General features: G+C 37.4%; 1 protein-coding gene across 4 annotated transcripts in view; it reads left to right on the top strand.

The window, feature by feature from the left end:
• Positions 1-18,320, top strand: part of ORC3 (origin recognition complex subunit 3) — a 34,371-nt gene that overhangs the window by 4,218 nt on the left and 11,833 nt on the right. For 2 of the 4 annotated variants that reach the window (XM_009281947.1, XM_009281946.1), the window contains exons 2-11: positions 483-627; positions 1,907-2,011; positions 2,790-2,942; positions 3,887-4,025; positions 6,148-6,307; positions 7,134-7,247; positions 9,068-9,201; positions 9,685-9,748; positions 13,021-13,137; positions 14,041-14,120. In XM_009281947.1, coding sequence (XP_009280222.1) covers positions 2,804-2,942; positions 3,887-4,025; positions 6,148-6,307; positions 7,134-7,247; positions 9,068-9,201; positions 9,685-9,748; positions 13,021-13,137; positions 14,041-14,120 — 947 coding nt within the window. In that variant the 5' untranslated portion in view covers positions 483-627; positions 1,907-2,011; positions 2,790-2,803. The remainder of the gene's footprint in view (positions 1-482; positions 628-1,906; positions 2,012-2,789; positions 2,943-3,886; positions 4,026-6,147; positions 6,308-7,133; positions 7,248-9,067; positions 9,202-9,684; positions 9,749-13,020; positions 13,138-14,040; positions 14,121-18,320) is intronic. The other 2 variants (XM_019472763.1, XM_019472762.1) reach the window with 1 other exon arrangement.

Here is an 18,320-nt window from a genome sequence, read left to right as displayed (position 1 = left end):
GTGGTGGATGCCCCATCCCTGGAAACATTCAAGGTCAGGTTGGACGGGGCTCTGAGCAACCTGATGTAGTTGAAGATGTCCCTGCTCATTGCAGGGGGGTTGGACTAGACGACCTTTAGAGGTGCCTTCCAACCCAAACTATTCTATGATTCTATGATGCCTCCTATGTCACTTACACTTTGTCAGTGTGTTGGGTTTTTTTCTTCTTCTTTAAAGCCTGTGGTGTGACAATACAGTTAAGCGCATTTGCTTTCCAAGTTATTGTTGAGGAATTTGACCAGAAGTTCCAAGATGGGAAATGTCTGTGTTTGCCACAGTGAATAAATTAGCATGTTTATAGTTCATAGGAAAACTTAGCGTTACTTAAAATTTTACCCTGGAGTTTTAAGGATTAAAAATTATGCAGGAAAGGGGTCGGAAAAGGACGATAGTCTGGTGTTTCGACATTTCTATAAGTAAAATCTCTCTGTGTTTGTTTACAGCAAGTACAGGAAGACTTGAATAAGCAGTTATTTGATAACCTAGTAAGTTTTTTGAGGCGGTCTCATTCTGAGTTCCAAGAGAAGACAACAGAATGGACTTGTCGGGTGAAGTCCAGAGAAATCCCTACTGCAGCTCTTGTCTTAGGTAATTTTTTAAAGACATAATTTGTTATGTACATCTGCTTAAAACTGACATAGAGCTCAAAGAGAAATATATTGCTGACTTCCAGGAATTACTGTGAGCAATATCAGGTTCAGAAACGTTAACAGAAGAGATTGGGCTGGGAGAAGGAAGCAGGATAAGACCTCCTTCCCCTTTGTCTGTATGCATAATAGTGCAGTAAGGAACACCTTCCCTAAAGGTCTGTAGGCAGCTGGTAGTGATTTGTTTTTTTTTTTCCTGATGCACTGGAGATGCTTTGATTCTGTCCCTGTTTCTGCCACCAACATGCTTGGTGGTTTCCATGACTAACCATGGAATTACACAGCTTCTGTATTTCTGATATATGTGCTTGCAGTGCATCTTTATGTGTAGGAAACCAGTGTTGTTATCTTGGAAAAGGAGCAGAGAGTGAAGAAAATAGCTGAAGATCTTATTACTGAAGTTAGTGAAGTTCTGAAGGCTTTCTTCCCCCCGCCCCCACCTTTCTTTCAAAGGGTTGTAACTGTGATCCTAAACCTGGTTCAAGGCAAACTGATTGCATTTTCAATGGATCGTTTTAAGGAACCTAAAATCAGGCCTGTGCTTCAAATTTATCATGTGAGCACTAACAAAGCCTGGAAGGTAGTCTACTTTTGTATGTAGTAGAAAGTGAGAAGTTCCTGCTCTGAATATTTCTGTGGAAGAAGCTGTGAATTGCCTTCTGGAGGGGCTTGTTCTTTTTTTTGGTTGACTAAGGATGTTAACAAAGGCAGTAAATAGCGAGTAGTTCATACTAAATTCAGACTGTAGTTCATACTAACTCATAGTAATTTTCCTCCCTGCGTAAGCCACGTGAGGATCCAGGTCTGAGGTGTATGCACTGCTCTTCTTCTAGAGAAGGTGAATTTCATCTTCTTGTCTGCAGGCCTTAGATGACTCTGGATGGCTTCTGAGGGTATAAGGAGCAGGGAAGTTAGAAAACCAATCCTACTCCTTGCAGGTTTGCACCCTTGAGAAATCTTTCTTTAAAAAAAAAAAACAAACAAACTATATGAGGGGTCTTTGCAGTGATTCCCTGTTCCTTTTAGTCAGCTAGTATTAACTTGCATGTCTAATTTTGTGCTAGTTTTTCATCTTTCCTCATAGCTGATGCGATGCTTTTCATTCCTTCCTTGAATATTTGAGGTATCTTCTGGTTTTTGTCTGCTGTTCAGTTTATTATTCAATCATTGTGGTCACAAATCACAGGAAAAATGCCCTTAAAAATTTGTCTGTCTTCTAGGTGTAAATGTTACAGATCATGACTTGACTTTTAGAAGTCTCTCAGAAGTCCTTCAGAATAACATTACTCCTTATATAGCCTTGCTGGAAGCCAAAGATTGCCCAGGTAAATACTGCAATAGCTTTGCTTCCTCATCTGAATAAGCTGTCAATTAACTAGAAATTCTAGCTTTTGCCCCCAAATGTAAGAATAATGGGATGGAGGGATCTTGAAGACTTTCTAAAGATTTGCTCAATCCCATGTTAACGTGGCAGTAAAGCCTACTATATTTTAAGAGGTATCCAACTGTGTTTAAAACAAAGAAGATTGAAATACTACTTAGTTGTAGCATAAATGGCAAGAGCATGCTGCTTAGTGTATTGCATGTTGATATTGCAGGTTGGCTTTCCTCTTGTTTAATTGGACAGTGTATGTACGCATTCCACTTTTAAAATGCTTACAGTCATGTTATTACAGTGAGGGAATGGGTAGAATAAAATTTTGTCCCACTCTCCTTGCTCTTTTTTTATTTTTTAAGTAAAAAGATTAAAATTGCTTACGGCAGCATCCCCAGATCTATGGATTGGCTGCCTTATTTATTTTTAGGTCACTCTAATAGCATGTAGCTGGAGTTCGGGGAAAGGTGCAAGGCCAACTTCTTAACCTGAATTGTTGCTATCTAGGCAAATTAATAGGATAATTTTTATTGCATTAATAACATGCATATCATGAATACTTTCAAGCTTTCTGGAGCCTGAGATGATTCTGGAGAAAGGAGGAGACTAATTAGAAAAGTGAAAAATAATAAGTGATGACTTGGGGTAATTTTTCAGAGTATGAGTTGGAGAAGTGTTACCAAATAACCAAATGTCTTTACTGTGTGTCTAAAAAATGTGTTGTGAAGGCATAAAAAATCTGATGCAGAAGCTGATGGGGCAGCTGATGAACTGCTATGTAGATGTGGACTCATTGGAAGATGAGGACTATGTGCAGGTTTCCCAGAATAGAATACGTTGTTCAATGACTTCTCTTACCAACTGGTATGAGACTGTAACAAGTTTTTTTTTTTTTTTTTTTTTTTGTATCACCAGTTTATAAAAATGCCTGACCTTTAGATGCTTTTAAAAAAGAAATTGAATAACTCAAGTTTCTATCCCATAGTGAAAAAATGCCAAAGGTTAGCTTTTCATTTAATACTAAGAAATAACTGAGGTTGAGGTGATTTGAATATAAATCTGTAATGTACATAACAAATGTGGAGTTAGTTTCTGATAAGGTTTGAATGTCAGAATTCTGAAAAACAAGCGAAAAGTACTACTTTATCATATGTTTAATTGGGAACTAGAAGCTTAAAATGCAGTATCAACTCCATGCCAGATGCTTTTCTCCCAGGAGTGCTGAGATGTTTTGTTTATTAAAACGTTAAGAAAGAACAGCCATCCAGGGGAAAGGCACTGTATTATTGCTAATGTGCCATTATGTCATCTGCAGCCCACACTACATTGACAAGCAGTGAGAAAATAACTCTCAAGATGTTTTTGTATCTTTGTATTTAATAAAGCTAATGAAGTTTTAAGTTTTGTTTCTGTCATGAATAAAAGTTAGAACTGATTTTACGATGACTTCATCAGAGCAGTGTGTTAAATAAAAGTTTAATGAGTACATGCTCTTTTTATTACTGAGTAAGGATATAGGAAATGGGCAATGTCCATGTACACAACTCAAGTCTTCTCCCTCGATCCCAACAGAATTTCACCAGTTCTGTCCCACAGAGCTATTCTTGTCTTTGTTGGAATGTGGGTTTTTAAAATGTGTTTATCCTTTGTACTTCCTGCTGTGCCAAACAGAAGGAAGAAAAATTGCAATTCTAGATGCTAATAATAAATACAACTGTAGCAAAAAGTCAGCCATGTCACTTTGGAGCATTGTAATATCATAGGTGTGATTCAATCTTTTTATTTTCCTGTCTTCTGTTTATTAATGCATAACGAATGGCTTTAAAGAAAACAGATTCTGAAACTCCGAGCAAAAAAAGAACTTCCTCTTCTAGAGATTGGCAATCTCCTCCAGTTGTAGTTATATTCAAAGACATGGAAAGTTTCACCACAAAAGTACTTCAAGACTTCATAGTCATCAGCAGGTAACGTGACCTGAAGTTTAGTTCTTCCACTCCTTTACCCATTTTCTATTTGCAGCTGTTTTGAAGTGTAACAATGAGGCCAGTGGAGAGTTGGAATCAAATATTAATGCTGCTTCTTTGCAGCAGTGATTGAGCAAAAACCTATTTGCTAGGTTTTGGGGATAAATTATCCTAAAGCTAACCTGGGACTCTGAACCAGAGTGCCTAAGGGCTGGGTTGAAATATTGGGTGGCTGATTTAATTCTTTACATAAGAGGATTTATTGGTACTAGTTGTTACACAATTTGTGATTGTGAAACTAATTTTTCAAGATGCCTAGATCTTTCTTTGGTAGACTTTTAAAATTCTTTCCAGAGTATATTTTTTTGTATGACTACTGATGTAATGCTGCTTAAAGGTCACTAGCTTACTAATAGGAGTATATAAAACTTACCCAGAGAATTTCTCAGTGTTGGCCAGGATCTGTAATGAGTAGCTGACTACTTCAGGTGCTCCTGTGCTTCTGTCCTTCCTTAAGCTGTCTGTCTTAATATCATCTCATGCATTCTAATCAAAAACCCATGCTGTTCTCCAAAACGAGCATCTTGCACTTAGTCCCCAGGTTGAAACTACAGTTGCAGCAGAATTGGGGCTGCAGTTGTACAATTAATTCAGCTGCAGCGTGCACACCTGACATTAGCTCTAAACAAGGCTAGGCAATTTCATTTGCTGAGACCCTCACAATAAAAATATTTTTCTACTTCAAATCTGGCAGATGGGTTCTCTGGGAATAGTTCAAGAAACAAAATCAGAAATGCACAATTATCTGGAAATAATTAGGGTGTAAGGCAGGGGGAAAATGAGGTTTTAATTGTTTTTAAATGTTGTGTTTTATTTTGCTTTTTTGTGGCAAGGATAAATACCTAATTATGAGCATGTGGAATGTAGATGAAGTGCAGTTCAGGTCTGTCAGTCTGCTATTTGCAAATATGCTTTTTTTTTCATAGGCTGCGCACCTCCTCAGTAAAAAGGTTTAGAGGATTCAAATGATCTTATAACTAAAGATTGTCTTGATTAAAGTAAAGTAGAAGATGGGTAAAATAGAAGCTCGGCAGAGTTGCGTAATACTTTGAAAAAGATCTTTGCGTTAATGTAGAGATTGGGTTTATTCTTTCCATTTCAGTCTTTACCATGTTTAATAAGGATGAAGTGGGTAAATGTGAGAGGTTCTTCTGATTTGTTAATCACAAGATTCAATTTCTCTCTGATATTCTTTTAGGTTATCAGCAGTGGACAGTAATATATTAAGTTTATTGTTTTTATGTTTAAGTCTGTAGCAATGACTTTTGAGGAGTTAGAGAAATGAAATAATTGTGGGATAACAATTAAAACACAAAGGTCAAAAAGTTGCTGTGGTGAAAACAGAGGAAAGGAGTAAGTTGTCAATTGTAACCTAGAAGATATTTAAGAGCAGAATTTGTATCTCCTTGAAACTAATAAAAAATGGAAAATGATGATGAAATAATACTGAAAACACTGTATTTTGTATAGTTTTTATGCTGTTCACATATTCAAGGAATACAGCATTCAGTCCTGGTTATCAGTTCTCAAAGCATATACTAAAAAATTATCTGAAGAGGAAGATTGAATCTGGAGAAGTTGGAAATTTTTTTAAGTATAATGGGAACATAGAACATTAGAGGAGTTTCATATTTATTTGAAATTTATTAAATGGTGTAAAATTTGTAAATTTTCTTGAGGCTGTTTAATGTCTCTTCTTAGTTTTTCTCTATTTCTTTGAAAAAAAAATTTGATATTATAAGATTCGGTTCTCTGAATATAATTTTTTGGGAAGATAGGACCAGTACAATACTCTAACTGAAAAGATGCTTTTTATGCCATTTCCTGAAATTAGAATCATAGAATATAATTTAATTTGCTCTTCTACGTCAGGGCTTTGTATAGCTTCCCTTCTTTTTCATTTTACTCCACGTCAAAACTCTTTTGGTTTGCTGGCAACAAATCTTTTAATATACCCCTTTCTGCATCTAAGCTCTGTGCTGTAGTAGGAACATAGAACGTCATGAAAAAAATGCATTATAATGTAACTATTATGTTTTTTTTCCCTTCCCCCATGATCTAGTCAGCATATCCGTGAATTACCTCTAGTACTGATTTTTGGAATCGCTACATCTCCAATGATTATCCACAGCTTACTTCCTCACTCTGTTTCCTCTCTGCTGTGCATAGAGCTTTTCCAGTCCCTTTCCTGTAAGGAGCACCTGTCTACTATAATTGACAAGGTAATTCCCTTTCTAAATGGGAGGAGTCTGTGTGTATTCAAGCACAGTGTGCATGTGTGGCCTTTAAAAGTAGGTTTGTCTGAAGGTTTTGAAATGCATTCTGTTCCTGAGAGCTCTGGATTTTGGATATTTCTACTCATAGCTGCAGAGTAGCTTAATACTGAGAGCTTCCTTGTCACATTTAGACACATTTGCACATCTGCTTTCATCTGTCATTTGCACACTCGCACATCTGTGCATACATGCTTGGGCAATTACACTTTGACATTCCCACCTCTTCATTAAAGTAGTGCTTTGATTTGAGTTTTACTTTGTTCCAGAAAAAGATAGCTTTAAACATGAAAAATTCAGTTCAGCCTGAGTTTTGCTGCCTGTCAAAAATTAGCAGAGTTATCCAAATGGTCAAGCCATATAGATGCTGTGCCTGTGCGATTCTTGGTATGCCACTTTGTGCAGGATTTCCAAAAATCAATGTTACATATGCTGAAAGTAGTGGTATCCCTGGTTGTTACAGCAGTCTCTGTTCTGTTGTTTGTAATTTTAAAAATAAATACAAAAATAGTGTTAAGCAAAACTAACTGCAAATGTTGCATATTAGTAAAAGGTACTTACAAAAACGTGGTGAAATAATAAACTGAAAATCAATCTTTGCATGGATATTTCAGTAGAAATACTGGTTTTAGAAGTTGGCAGTGTATTTAGTATCTCATTTAATCAAATGCTAACACATACTGAGAGTTGTATCAAATTGTATATATAAATTTTGCCGAGTTGAATTCAGGAAAGAATTTCTGCTATGGCTACTTTTCCTTTTTGTCTCCCTTAGCTACTTCTGACAGCCCAGTTTCCCTTTAAACTGGGTGAGAAAGTTCTGCAGGTTCTCATCAACATATTCTTGTACCATGATCTTTCTGTCCAGAATTTTATCAAAGGATTTCAGGTAGGCAATGGTAACAAGAACTCAAGTTATGGTTGTGAAAACAAGGGGTAATTACTAGGCACTGAAAGATTTCTTAGGTCCTAATCTTGCTGTCACTGAATTGGATGAAAAAATGTCTTTGGAAACAGTTTAGATTTGTGAACAGGTGGGTGTTTTAAAGTTAAAACCTTAACTGCTAAGGTTTTAAGGGAAAACTTGTAGGACAGGTATGAGGAAGCATGTAAAATCTTACTCTGCCACGAAAAACGGTATTTAAAGGTTACATTTAAAAGGGTAACCTGCCTTAGTGGGTAGAAAGACCTACATTTTGCTATAGATTAACTTGTAGCTTCTAACACCCCTGGCAGAACTCTTCAGCTCTGATCCTCTGTACCAGTTCCTTGTACTCTGTTTTGTCATGGTGTGAATCTGCTACAGCAGTATCTGTTCCCTGCTTGAACTCTTCTGTTTCTGGATGCACGCTTCTTACCTTTTCAGGGAAATAGGAGCTGTAGGGTCACTTACTTTGTGCCTCAGAGTAGGTGGTGCTTGTGCTCCAAGCAGCTGTGCAGCAATGCAGGAGTTCCACTCTGTCTCCTGAGAGGGTAAATGTAAGACTTCAAGGTTTCCAAAAATAGTCTATACAGAGCATGATAATTATATTTTTATTGGCTTATATAGATCTTCATATCTAGATGTTTCTGTGTCTGAGTCTCCTTGTAGCTTTTGTGGATTGTGGACAAGAGTTCTCCAAACTATTGTAGTCCCTGTAATCTGTTTTAATGCAGGATTGTGAAATTGTTTCTTTCTTGCCTGGTTCCATGTGTAAACCTCTTAGTAAAACAAGTCCTTTTAGTGTCATATACCTTTAGAGTGTCTCAGATGCTTTGATATCTAAGATTCAATGATTACACGTGGCCAGGATAAATATCCTGGCTGTAGTACCTCTTCCTGCAGACAGACCTGCACAGGCTTTCATAGATTTCAACTCCTCTTATTTGAAAGAGTCACTAGGATTTAATGATTCCCCACTAGCCTGATACGAAATACAAGTCCTAGCCCTGACAGCATATGTCTGTGTCCTTGTGCGTTAAAAGTATTCAAGGATGAAGCAATTTCAGATCAGATTTCTAAGTGATAGATACAAGGGATCACCATCATCTCATTATGTCTAGGAGTGATGTTAACTTTTCTGACAGGAAGTGTCTTTCCTCTTTGACAGTTTTTGTTTTAAAAGTTTTTAGTGAGGTAGTCTGTTTGATTGGGGTTTTGTTTTTAAGAATAGGTGTGATGAGTATATGCTACTCTTCTGCAAGGCCCTGATGCTACAAACATTTAGTGCAGCTGAAACCAGTGATAAAGCGTGTTTGTACCTATGCATAGTAAGAGCTTAGCAGTGTATTTTTGTGTACGTGAAACAGAAATTGAAATTAGAACGTGATAAGTTTGCTTGTGTGCAGTAGTTGCTTTTCATATCTTTAAATACACTCTTTGTTATTTGTGAGCATTGGAACTGAACATGTAACCTAAAGAATGCAGTAATTCACGTAAGTGAACAAAGTTTTTGTCAAGCTATCATTATGTAAGAGGGGGGAAGGATGAGGTACTGAAAATGAATAGCACATACAGCAAAAAAGGTAATTATATGACTGTATTTAAAACTGAATAATCAGCCTCCTGTAGTGACTTATGGAATATTTATGAACTGTAATGAAGTTTTTTAAAGGAATACCATTACTACCATTGTAGTATATGCACTGTAGTAATAAGAAAGTATTAAAAGATATATAGCAGGGAGGATGAATTTTATTAACATCACTGGGTCTTGCTTTGTTTTTCAGCTCTGTATTGTGGAGCACTTCTATTCCCAGCCTCTTAGTGTACTGTGTTGCCAACCGGTAGATGCTAAGAAGAGGGTTAATTCTTTATCACATGATCAGTGTGAAAACATTCGAAAACTGCCCTCTTTTAGAAGGTAAAAGGGGAAAGAAATTTTTGGACAATCTTGTATTTAGTCAGCTTTAAAAAAGATAAAAGGAATCTGTAAACGTAGCTCCGTGAAAACTATAGATCACTTGTGTGTATGTTTCTATAGCAAAGGTAAATCGATCAAAAGGAGGACAGTTCTAAATAATTTCAGGAAGCCTTAATCTTCTGGTCTACAGAGTACAGCTTCTGTGATGTTTAATCACTTGAACTTTTTTTTTCTCTTGTTCTTAATACAGAAACAAGCTATTATGACAAATAACCATAAATCACGCTTGAACTTAAGCTGGGTTGGAGCATAATCTCTAGGGTTTTAGAGTGGCCTTTCAACTTGCTGGATTTGACTGTCCCTTTTTGAATCTTTCCAAAGAAATCCTTATAGCAGCATAAACTTCTTGAATTTTTTAACCCTATAATCTTTAATCATACTTTACATTATAATTTTTATGTTCTTGTTTTTTCTTGCCATCAGGTATGTGGAAAGTCAAGTATCAGAGAAACAGATTGCACTGCTGACAGCAGACAACTTCTTAAAGGTAAAATTTTAAGAATGTCATTGGCAAGCAAAAATAACTTTCCCAATATATTAGTTTGTGGAGCATAATAAAATACAAGACTAAGATGTAAAGTTCTATATAACATCTTTCATACAGTACATACTGTGCTTCATGTCCAGTAATGGACAATTAGGATCAGCAGGTCAGAATTCCAAATCTCTAGAGTTGCCAGGTATACCTTTATACAAAGCTGCACAACTTCTCTTACATCGACTTTTAGCTATGTCTAGAAATAGAACTACTTAAAAAGAAGGTTACAAGGTTTATTTATGGCCTGGTCTTTTAATGCTTACTCAGACTGACTTTCTTGGAAAGTCAGGGAAGTGTTTGAAGAATGAGTAAGTAATCTTGGAGGTTATTTCATAAGCTCTTAATCCTCCGTACCCTCTGTGTAGTTTCTGATTGAACTCAGTAGGGCAGTCTGGGTCCCGAGGCACACGTTCACAATAGATGCCGTACAGGATTAAAACTTTAATTTATGTTACATGTTTATCTGAAGGTTCGTCAAGTGATTAAAGTCAGGCTACTACTGTTGTGAGCCCTTTAGGAATTCACCAACAAAGATCTGTTGGTTATTTTCACCAGCTGAACCACTCCCAGCGGAAGCATTGCTCGGGGTAAAGGGTTTCTCCTAACTATTCATCTCAAGTATAGCTAACCTGGCAGGCAAATGGCACTACTAGAGATAAAGCGATTAATTTCTCCTAGCAGAGCTTCCTGGTCTGTAAGGACTTTTCAAGTGTGAAGAACAATGATAGAGGCTGGAAGAGATATTGGTAGCAGGCAAGTTTGCAAGTGCAGTGCAATTATAGTAGTCAAGGCGAGACATGACTTATACATGATTTTACGATCCATAGTCTTCAGTGGCAAAAACAGCTTAAGCTACTGCTGTTCCCTTGCTGTTTATACACACCTCAGCAGATGTGCCAGCACAACTGCTTGTCTGGCTGTGCAATGAATGTAATCAGAGAAACAGTCCAATTAAAGTAACCTGACCAAAAAAAAGACAAGACATGGGAATATTTTTGCCGGGTTGTTTCTGCAGAATGATTTCCCCAACGCAGTTCACTCTGCAGGTGCATAAATGCTTCTGTTGAAGCAAGAGGAGGAGGGAAGGAGTGGGAATGAGCAGCTGAGGCTATTTCTTTGTTTAAAGTTTAAAGACCATGTAATGGGCTGCTACTTTGAAAGTTGGATACTCATCAACTTAAACTCTATATGTTTTAAACTTTGTATGTTTAATAATATACCCCTTATTTCACAAGCCTCACCCTGTAAGTTTGGGAAAGGAGCCGGAATTCTTGAGCTCTTGTGCTTCTGACAAATTTTAATTGAGGACACTTGTTCTAATCTCTACAATAGGCATAGGACTATTACTGCATTGCCAAGCTGGCAGCGTAGTCTACTTGGGGAGGAAAGGCCCTACTGCTGCATTAATGAGGTGCTGTTTATTCTGTATGTCATACTAATCTACAATATCATTCCGAACTTTGGAAACACTTTCAAAGTCACTGTGGTACTACTTCATATAAATTTACTGTTCATGTTCAGGACCAGGTAAACTTGCTGTTCAAGCTTAGCACCTAAACCTGCAATACACTTTGTCAGCTGCAATTTATATTCCATGTTGTTACCACTTTTTTTAATAACTATGGGAAGAGTTCCACCTATTTAGGATAACCAGTTTTAAAAGCAATTTTACATCCTAATTACTTACAACTCTGAAAGTTTTGTTGGCAAATTTCATTTGAAATTATGTAAACGTGGCGATCGATATTTATGAAAATGACATTGCATAGTCTTCTAATAATGTTTTCAAACTTCTAAAACAGAATATGCCTTTTCACTCTGTTATTTGGCAAAATACATGGTACTAGTGCATTGCGATTTATGTGTATTAACTACAACAGTCTTGAGCTGGGAAACAAGATGAGGGAATATAGATGCGATAATGCTCTGGGTTTGGGGGAATAAGATTGATGTAGCAGCATTAAAGAGAACTTGTTTTCTTCTCAGCTTTTTTTGTGGTGGGGATAATTTATTTTTTTTTAATGATCCTGCTTAGAATTAAAATACAAATTTGTGTCTACCCTAAGGTCTTGGAAGTAATTTAAACAATTGTTACATCAGTGACCTTAAATATTAAAAGCTAAAAAGTATATGGGGAGAAATGCCTTTAATGTTTTTAATCATCTCGAACTTTTTTAACATCAGAAAGCTCTCTGAAGCACTAAGCGTCTTTGTTACTTTCAGTCTTTGCAGTATGATACTTAATCTTTCCATATGTCAGTACTTCCTTATATTGCCTGCAGATAAGGTTTTGCTTTTTTTTTTTAATCTTTGATACTCTTTGTTTCAGTTTAACTTTAGAGAACTTCAGTGGCTTGTTTTATTTTTCTCTTTCCGTTTGGAATAGTTTTCTCAGAGTTGAGCAAAATGGTAATGAAATATATAGAGAATCCTGTAGTTTCTTCCTCTTTACCTTTGACTGAAGACAGGTGAGAGAAGATCTTCTGATTCACAAACTTAAATGTAATGAGCCCAAAGTACTTTAATACACCTACCAGAAATTTTGAGTGTGGTTTTCCAGAAGTGTTACATATGCTTCCATGAGAGGCCAGTGATGATGAGACGCCATGCAGTAAATTCAATAGCAGCAGTTAATAATTTCTTTTTCCTAATACATGATTTTTTTTTTTTCTGCAGTTCCCAATCTATGAATAAACAGAAGTCAAATTAAGAGCACATAGGAGCAGCAACCGCATATTTCTTTTTCTGTGAACTGGTCTTTTTATGTATACCTAACTAATAAAAACAGCAGCCACCCTCAATATAAGAAATAAATTTTTAAATGCGTTTGTAATGCAAAAGTGCAAATAATAAGGATTTGAGTAAAAGTAGCTATATAATTTCTCATTGCCTATTAAAGGTATAGTGTATAGTCTCGTTTTTGCGAGATGACATACCAAATCTAAAGGCTAAATGTAGTTGAAAATGGTAAAATAATAATGCTAATCAATAACAATTCTCCAGTGAGATAGAGGAAGGAAGTAAAGTTAACAATATGCAATGTGATTGCAGTGAACTGTTGAGATACAGCTTTTTTGCATAGTGGTCTTAATTTAACACTGGTGATTTAAATCATAGCACACCACAGTGTCAAAACTTCAGGGTCATTTTAAATACTTCATGAGAGTTTTAAATAAATGGATGTCAGAATGACTTATAAAACAATTATTCTATCACTGTAGGAAATAACACAGAAGTTGCTGGAGGACTTGCGTGTTTACCATGAAAATTATGTTTCAGTTCTGAGATGTCTTCATGTTTTCACATCCTCTCTTCCAAAGTATCCTTTGGGCAAGCAGGTGATGTACTGTTATTCCATTTTAGTGAAACATGGGTGTATTTTGTTTCAAAGTATGACATCTGAATAAGTATTTATTCTTTCTCTTTGTTTACTATTCTGCTGCTTTGCCCCCTACTTCTTAAAATGGAGACAGATGCTTTCTTGCTATGGGCAGAGGGCAACAGCATGTGTTTTTTTTAGTGACGTGGATGATACCTTGTCAGTCAACAGGAATGAGTTTCCAGGAGAAGGCAGATGCACAGATCAGCGAAAGAATCCGCACATTGACTTTCCCACATCTGTGGTTATCTGTATGCATTGCAGACAATGTATATTCTTCTACTGCCTGTTAGCTCACTAGTCAAATTCAGATGAAGAGACTGAGTTTTAGCAACCTTCTGTACAGAATAAAATGATAGTAAGGGAACAGTGATAGTTGTTCTTAATAGCCGTATTGCTCTAATGTCATTAAATCCACCTTCTCATGCTCAGCAATTTCTTCTTCCACTAGAAGAGCAATATATTCTGTGCATGTGCACTTGTCTGTCAGTTCTCAATGTATTCTACAGTTATTAGAGTCTGTCCCTAACTACAAAGTCAGCATGAACTGTTCCAGTATTTGAGAATAAAAAGATGTTTTAGCTGGGGCATTTGATTGGAGTTCCTCTCTGTTCTCTGCAGTTATCTTCATCTGAATGTTAGTTGTTTGAAATACTGGTACAGAGGAACACATAGACTCCAGCAACACTAGGAGCTTAGTTCTGTAAGATAATAAATGCTCTCATTTCTTTTGCAATCATTCTGCAACTTTGGGAAACAAGCTCCAAAGGAATTGCATGTTGCTTTGAAAAGCTTGTTGTAAGAGTTCCGCATTGCTTTGTTTGTAAAACACTTTATCCTTTCTTCACCTTCTGCATAACAGATCAGGGAGCTGCACTGTGCATGTTTGGAAAACCGAGTGTGGGAGACAGAAGAGTATGAGTCATCTCTTCAGCTAGCAAGGTGATTTTTTTTCTTCCCATCTTGTTTTAATACCACTGTACACATGGAGAATATCAGTCATCTGTTATTCTGGAACTTAAAGCTGAGGATATTACTTGTTCACAGCTAGTTGTAGAATTGTTTGCAAGTGTAATTGACTGCTGTTTTCATTTTGTCTTTCAACTGTTTTCCATGAAACTCAACCAGGTTCTAATATCTCTTATGCCCTGAGTAATTATGTTGAAACCACTGAGATTACTGTGTGTGAATGAGAACATCAGTTGGGCTTTGTCTTTCAAAGTATGATTGTGTTAGATGTTATCAACCAAATTATTACTTTTAGTTGGCCTAAACTTCATTCTGTTGTGAAAATTAGAATCTGTTCCAAATGAGTAGCGAGGCCTTTCTTATTTTTTTTTATTTTACTGCTTTCCCCCTGCCTCCTTTGTCTAACAGTTTGTACAGGGACTGAGTTAATTTTTTTGTGGTGTTGTGAGCTTAGGGCTTTAGGAGAGCCTACACTTGTGTTGTCTGTCTAAGCCAATTTTCTTAATAGAAAACCCTTCAATTGCAATGTTGCAGTTACAGGCTTTTAAACGTGCTTTATCATGGCAAGTCGCTGTTTCCTGATAGCTGCATTCATTCAACTAATACATTGATTCTGTCGCACAAGGAGCTGATGCGACGCCGTTACCATAACTGCCTCTTCGAGAGGTAACAAAACTCCTTCAACATGATTCCTTTGAATGCTTGGGATTTGAGCTGTGACTATTATTTCTTCAGCTTTTAACTTTTTCTTTAACTCCCTTTTCTATTTTACACATACTTCCTCTTGTCTCTGCTTTTTCTGCATAGAATCTTGCTGCCATCTTTTAGAAGAAAATGATAAAATGTGATCTTTCCCCTTCTACTCACAATCTTCTCCCTGCCCCCCCCTTTGCTCAGGTATGGAAGTTATTCACTGTTCTTTAATCAGGGGCCACATCACCTGTTGATATCCTTACGTTCACCCTTTCCCATCCCTTATTCTTCTTTTCAAGGTTTTCTGGAGTCCATCTTTTTTCCTTTTATTTAGAAAGTAAAAAATACAGAAGCTTTTGATCAGCTTATTTCTCGATTTGTAACAAAGTCTCTCTTTTGCCCTTCATGAGTTATGTTTGAATGTGGGGTTTCCAGTTGTTGCATTGAGTTCCTTTTGTGGTTGGTTGGTTGTTTCTCTACTTCAGCCTTTCCTTGAACTGGCTTTTATCCCTTCTGCTAAAAGTGCTCTCCTCAGAGATGGTGCTTCAGGTGATCTAACTTTAGCAATCTAGACGTTAGTTATTCTACTTTAAGCTAGTTGTCTAGAGTCTAAAAAATACCATGGGGAGACAGGGAGAATGTGTCAGCTTTAGTTCACATTGGATTAATCCAATCAGAAGAGAGGTAAGATTAAGATATGTTGGAGAGCGTCTCACTTGATTGGTTATGGGGAGCTAACTGGCTGGGACATCTGTGCAAGATTTTAGGTGGCAAAACTTTGAGGACTGTCTGACCTCTTGTCTTCTGTTTAGATACTGTACTCTGTTTTTGTCTGCTAATCATTGATGTCATTCATCACATACTGCTTATCACAGTCCTGCTCTTCCGTGACTGTTGTCATTTTGTCATTGTCCAATCTCCCCACTTCAGCATTCAGGAGTTTCTATGGACTTCATCCTAACTTCCTTTCTTCTCTTTCATAACTTGTCTCTGAATAATCGGAGACATTTATTTACTGTCTTTGGATGATCTGAGATCTTCCTTTCTGCTTTAAGCCTGTCTCCTAACTGAATTAAAATATTAACGCTGCTCTCTGATACCTGGCATACCTTGCAATAATCTCAAGCCCAAAAGGTTGAAAAGGATCCTTTACCGTTTCCTGATACGCGATAACCATCCTCTTGCCTGTTCTTTGGGCCCTGTAATCCCATTGTTGTTGTAAATAAGTTTTTCTAGAACTTGCAGCTTCTTTTTGAATAACATTACTAAAATAAACTTGTTCTTTCCCATTCACAGATCTCCAAATCTGGTTATCCTCTCTCCATCTTAGGTGTTTAATTATTGCAGTGTTTTCTCTGGCCTGGAAGAAGGCTATCTTGTTTACCCGTTATATTCTATAAGACAGTTTCAAAATGTTTTCAGCCTTTTGTGTGGTCATGGTCACCCTGGTGACCCAGGTTAATTCCTGATGCTTTTCTGTACAAAACAAGTGTATCTGGAGGCAACACCTGACTTGCAAAAATCCATAACCCTGAATCGGATAAACTGAAGTTTCAAATTCTAGCCTTTACAAGCATTTAGTGTCAACTGCCAGTTAGAAACTAGAGCTCTTCGCAATTGCCCCTCCAAACATCCATAAAGCTTCCCCAGCCTCTTCTAAATTCTTCCTTAAATCTCTCTTAGTCAATGTTTAGGTAGCTGATATGGAGACCCACTGCCTGACACACTGATCACCATCATGTCATTCTTTTGTCCTGCTCCCTTTTTTGTGTGGCTGTGTTTTTTGTGTCTTCTAAAATCCTTAAACTATTAGCATGTTTTGTATTTTTGTATTAGCACCTTGTGCTGGTTTTGGCTGGGGTTGAGTTAATTTTTCTTCACAGTAGCTAGTATGGGGCTGTGTTTTGGATTTGTGCTGGAAACAGTGTTGATAATACAGGGATGTTTTAGTTATTGCTGAGCAGTGCTTACACAGAGTCAAGGCCTTTTCTACTTCTCACTCCACCCCACCAGCGAGTAGGCTGGGGGTGCACAAGAAGCTGGGAGGGGACACGGCTGGGACAGCTGACCCAAACTGACCAAAGGGATATTCCATACCATATGACGTCATGCTCAGCATATAAAGCTGGGGGAAGAAGAAGGAAGGGGGGGATGTTCGGAGTGATGGCGTTTGTCTTCCCAAGCAACCATTACACGTGATGGAGCCCTACTTTCCTGGAGATGGCTGAACACCTGCCTGCCGATGGGAAGCAGTGAATGAATTCCTTGTTTTTCATTGCTTGCATGTGAGGCTTTTGCTTTACTTATTAAACTGTCTTTATCTCAACCCACGAGTTTTCTCACTTTTACTTTTCTGATTCTCTCCCCCATCCCACTGGAGGGGAGTGAGCGAGCGGCTGGGTGGTGCTTAGTTGCCAGCTGGGGTTAAACCACGACACACCTTTGTTTTGTATAAGACAAAGCAAAAACACAAGAATAGGCTGGGAAGGGCTCCTAGTAACAGCAGCTATTACAGATGTGTGATTGTTCAGAACCAGAGTGTTTAGCAATGGGAACCTCTCGCACTGCACGAAAAAAGTTAAATGCATGTGTAATGGTACTGGCTTGATGCAATGACTGTAATTCTGTATTTCATTTATGGATATTTGCAAGGACTTGCTTTGATATCTTTTAAATGAAGATTCTGAGACTGAACAGTGCTTGGTGACACTTATAAAATGCCCTAATACATAATTTAAAGTAAGTAAATGCTAGGCTGGAGGTTGGGCTAGATGATCTCAAGAGGTCCCTTCCAATCTAAATGATTCTGGGATTCTAGTGGTGGTTAGGTTTATAGCAATCAAATACAGAAAACAGGAATTCAGATTTTGTTTGAGAATCATTCTGAATCACAGAGAGTAATGGATTTTGTGGATGTGTGAATACATGCTAATCTGATTTTCTGCCATTTCATTTACCATTCTTGGGAATGAGTTATGAACCCTACCATACTTTTTTTTTAATCTCACAGTTTCAAAAATGATAACTCTGTATCCAGCATGTTGTTAGGTAGAATATCAGAAAAGCTTTCATTGTCAGTTCTGCAGAAAAATATGAAGGACATATCCAAGCTGATTTGTTTCTTTCTGTTAATGATAGCAAGGAAAAAATTGACTTTACTGCAAGACTGAATGCTTGAGATCTTGGAGGTTGTGGTGGGCTGACCCTGGCTGGATGCCAGGTGCCCACTAAAGCTTCTCTGTCACTCCCCTCCTCAACTGGACAGGGGAGAGAAAATATAATGAAAGGCTTGTGGGTCGAGATAAAGACAGGGAGAGATCCCTCAGCAATTGCTGTCACGGGCAAAACAGACTTGACTTGGGGAAGTTAGTTTAATTTATTACCAATCAAATCAGAGTAGGATAATAAGAAATAAAAACTAAATCTGAAAACACCTCCCCCCCACCCCTCCCTTCTTCCCGGGCTTAACTTCACTCCTGA

This window comes from Aptenodytes forsteri, unplaced genomic scaffold, assembly GCF_000699145.1.
Source record: "Aptenodytes forsteri isolate BGI_AS27 unplaced genomic scaffold, ASM69914v1 Scaffold20, whole genome shotgun sequence".
Classification (NCBI taxonomy): Eukaryota; Metazoa; Chordata; class Aves; order Sphenisciformes; family Spheniscidae; genus Aptenodytes; species Aptenodytes forsteri.
Note: the sequence above shows the minus strand (reverse complement) of the source record. Positions and strands in the feature narration are given on the sequence as shown.